This window comes from Mastomys coucha, unplaced genomic scaffold (assembly GCF_008632895.1).
Source record: "Mastomys coucha isolate ucsf_1 unplaced genomic scaffold, UCSF_Mcou_1 pScaffold3, whole genome shotgun sequence".
NCBI lineage: Eukaryota > Metazoa > Chordata > Mammalia > Rodentia > Muridae > Mastomys > Mastomys coucha.
The window spans coordinates 52,623,735-52,626,468 of NW_022196909.1; the positions used below are offsets into that span (position 1 = coordinate 52,623,735).

Genomic DNA, 2,734 nt, shown 5'->3' on the forward strand with positions numbered 1-2,734 from the left:
TCCCCTGACTCTGTGCATAGGAGCTGTTAGGATGGATATAGACAGCAGTGCTTGTGCCATAAAATAGTCCTACTACCAGCATGTGGGATCCACAGGTTCCAAGAGCTTTACCCCAGGTCAGAGCTGACCTTAACTTCATCAGTGCTTGGGCAATGTATCCATATGATACCAAGATGAGAGTCAGGGGAAGGAGGAGCAGCAGCAAGGAAGCCATGAATAGCTGCACTTCATTAGCATGAATGTCTACACATGCTAACTTAATCATGGCAAGAACTTCACAGATGAAGTGATAAATCCTGTGGTTCCCACAGCAAGGCAGGTGGAGGGTGATGGTGCCCTGAATCAGCGTGTTGCTCATTCCACTCAGCCATGTCATTCCTGCAAGTGACTGACAGAGCCATGGGTGCATAACTGTAGCATAGCGATCAAAAGCCATAACTGTGAGGAGGACACATTCAGAGCTCCCAGGGACTCGAAAACAGATCAAGGAATACATATCATGGGACTGATTGCTCCAGCAGCATGTGTATAGTAGAGGATGGCCAAGTTGGTCATCAATGGGAGGAGAGGCCCTTGGCCCTGGCAAGGTTCTGTGCCACAGTGTAGGGGAATACCAGGGCCAGTAAACAGGAGAGGGTGGGGTGGCGAGCAGAGGGAGGGAGGTGGAACAGGGGTTTGTTCCTGTTGCTGTTTTTTGTTTTGTTTTGTTTTGTTTTTATTTTGGAGGGGAAACTGGGAAAGGAGAAATCATATGATATGTAAATAAAGAAAATATCTAATTTAAAAAAAGACCAAGAAAAAGCTGTCTTAAAGAAAGAAAGTTTTTAGACTTTTTAGCAGTTATCATTATTACCAAGATGGCCTAAAAACATCATTTTTTTAGAAGTTTTCCTGCCTCTGCCTCTTGAGTACTTGGATTAATATAAAAATGATGTATTAGTAAGTAAAAATAATAGTAAATGATACAAATTAAATAAATAAAGCTTACTTGTATATTAATTACATTGAATGCTTCACACACAAGAGAACTATAGTAAATACCTTATATAGATATGCATAGAAATGACATACTTGTTCATGCTATTCCTTAAAATTTGAGTATGTAAAAATAGAAAGTAAGATGAACCTTTGAAATAAGTGATAAATATTAAAATTATGTCCCATTTGGTGAACTGAGTAACCAGTAACTATAATTATCCTTCATGCTTATTATCATTATGATGTTCCCACAAACATATTTACAAAATCCATGTTAGTATTGTTGGTTAATTCACATATGTACTATTGTGGCAATAGAGTGGAAGAGTTAGGAAGAACTGTGTCTATATTACTAGATTATAATCATATATTTTTGCTAACTTGAAAAAAATAAGTAAACTAAATGAAATAGGTTCAAAGAATCACATCACAACTTGCTATGCAATAGATTTATAATATATATTTTCTAGAAAATATCCTATTCTTAACATTACATATCTAACATATTCAATATGCTACAAACATCCTTTGTGTCCAATGTTAGCAGGCCCTAAAAACAGCACAAACATAATTTTTCCTGACAAGTTTTTCACTTAACAGTAATTTCTTTACAACTCCCTTCAAGGACTCATTTCTCAGACTATAGATAACAGGGTTGAGGGTTGGGGGTAGTATTGTGTAAAAGATAGAAAGCATGAGGTCTAAAGTAGTTGGTGAGTCTGAGGTTGGCTTTAGATAGGCACAAATGCCTGTTGAAAGAAAAAATGAAACAACGAAGAGATGGGGCAGGCAGGTGGAGAAGACCTTAGATCGGCCTTCAGCAGAGGGCATCCTGAGAACTGTAGAGAATATCTGGCCATAGGAGAAGGCAATTCCCATAAAGCAGGCAAAAGCTATTACAGATATGAAAGTAGACACTTCCAGTACTCCAAAATAATCATTAGAGCAGGACATCTTGAGCAACTGGGGGATATCACAGAAGAACTGGTGAATTATTTTGTCCCCACAGAATCTGATAGACAGAGTACTTGCTGTGTATAAAGTTCCTGAGATGCCTCCACTTATCCACACAGCAGCCACAGCCCAAGCGCACTTTCTGGAACTCATGATGACTTCATAGTGCAGTGGGAGGCAGACGGCCACATAGCGATCATAAGACATCACTGTGAGAATGGCCAGCTCACTCCAGGCCAAAGCTGTGAAGAAAAAAACCTGCAGCACGCACTGTTCATATGAAATGTAGCCACTTCCTCCCAATGAACTGTCGACATACTGGGGAACTGTGACAGAGAGGGATGAGAGGTCCAGAATGGAAAGGTGCTTCAGAAAGTAATACATAGGAGACTGGAGCTGTGGGGCCAGTGTTGTGATGGTGATAATGATGAAGTTCCCTGCTGAGCCAAAGAGGTATGCCACCAGGAAGAGCAAAGCATGTAAGATCTGCAGCTCACAGTTGTCAGAGAACCCCATGAGGAGAAATCCGCTCATTGTGGTTACATTTTCCACAATCATTTTGAAAATGGAAACTGTGGTAGCAGCTGTAAAATAAAACAGTACAATAAATTCAGTAGAAAGAGACTGTGGCATTATTTACTTTTTCATCAATATTTACTTCAATAATTATTCTCTCTATATACTCTATCATCTATACTTGTTGGGAGACTTAAGTGAGAACACATTTTTCCCATCTCCATAGATCTCAAAGTACCCACTCATAAAGTACCTGTCATTATTCATTACAGGTGAATGTACAAGT

General features: G+C 39.4%; 1 protein-coding gene across 1 annotated transcript; it reads right to left on the reverse strand.

Moving 5' to 3' along the window:
- Positions 1–1,518: 1,518 nt before the first annotated feature.
- On the reverse strand, positions 1,519–2,490 carry LOC116074857 (olfactory receptor 14J1-like). The gene has a single exon (XM_031347752.1). It carries the CDS (start codon positions 2,488–2,490, stop codon positions 1,519–1,521), a length of 972 nt encoding a protein of 323 aa, XP_031203612.1.
- Between the last annotated feature and the right edge of the window lie 244 nt (positions 2,491–2,734).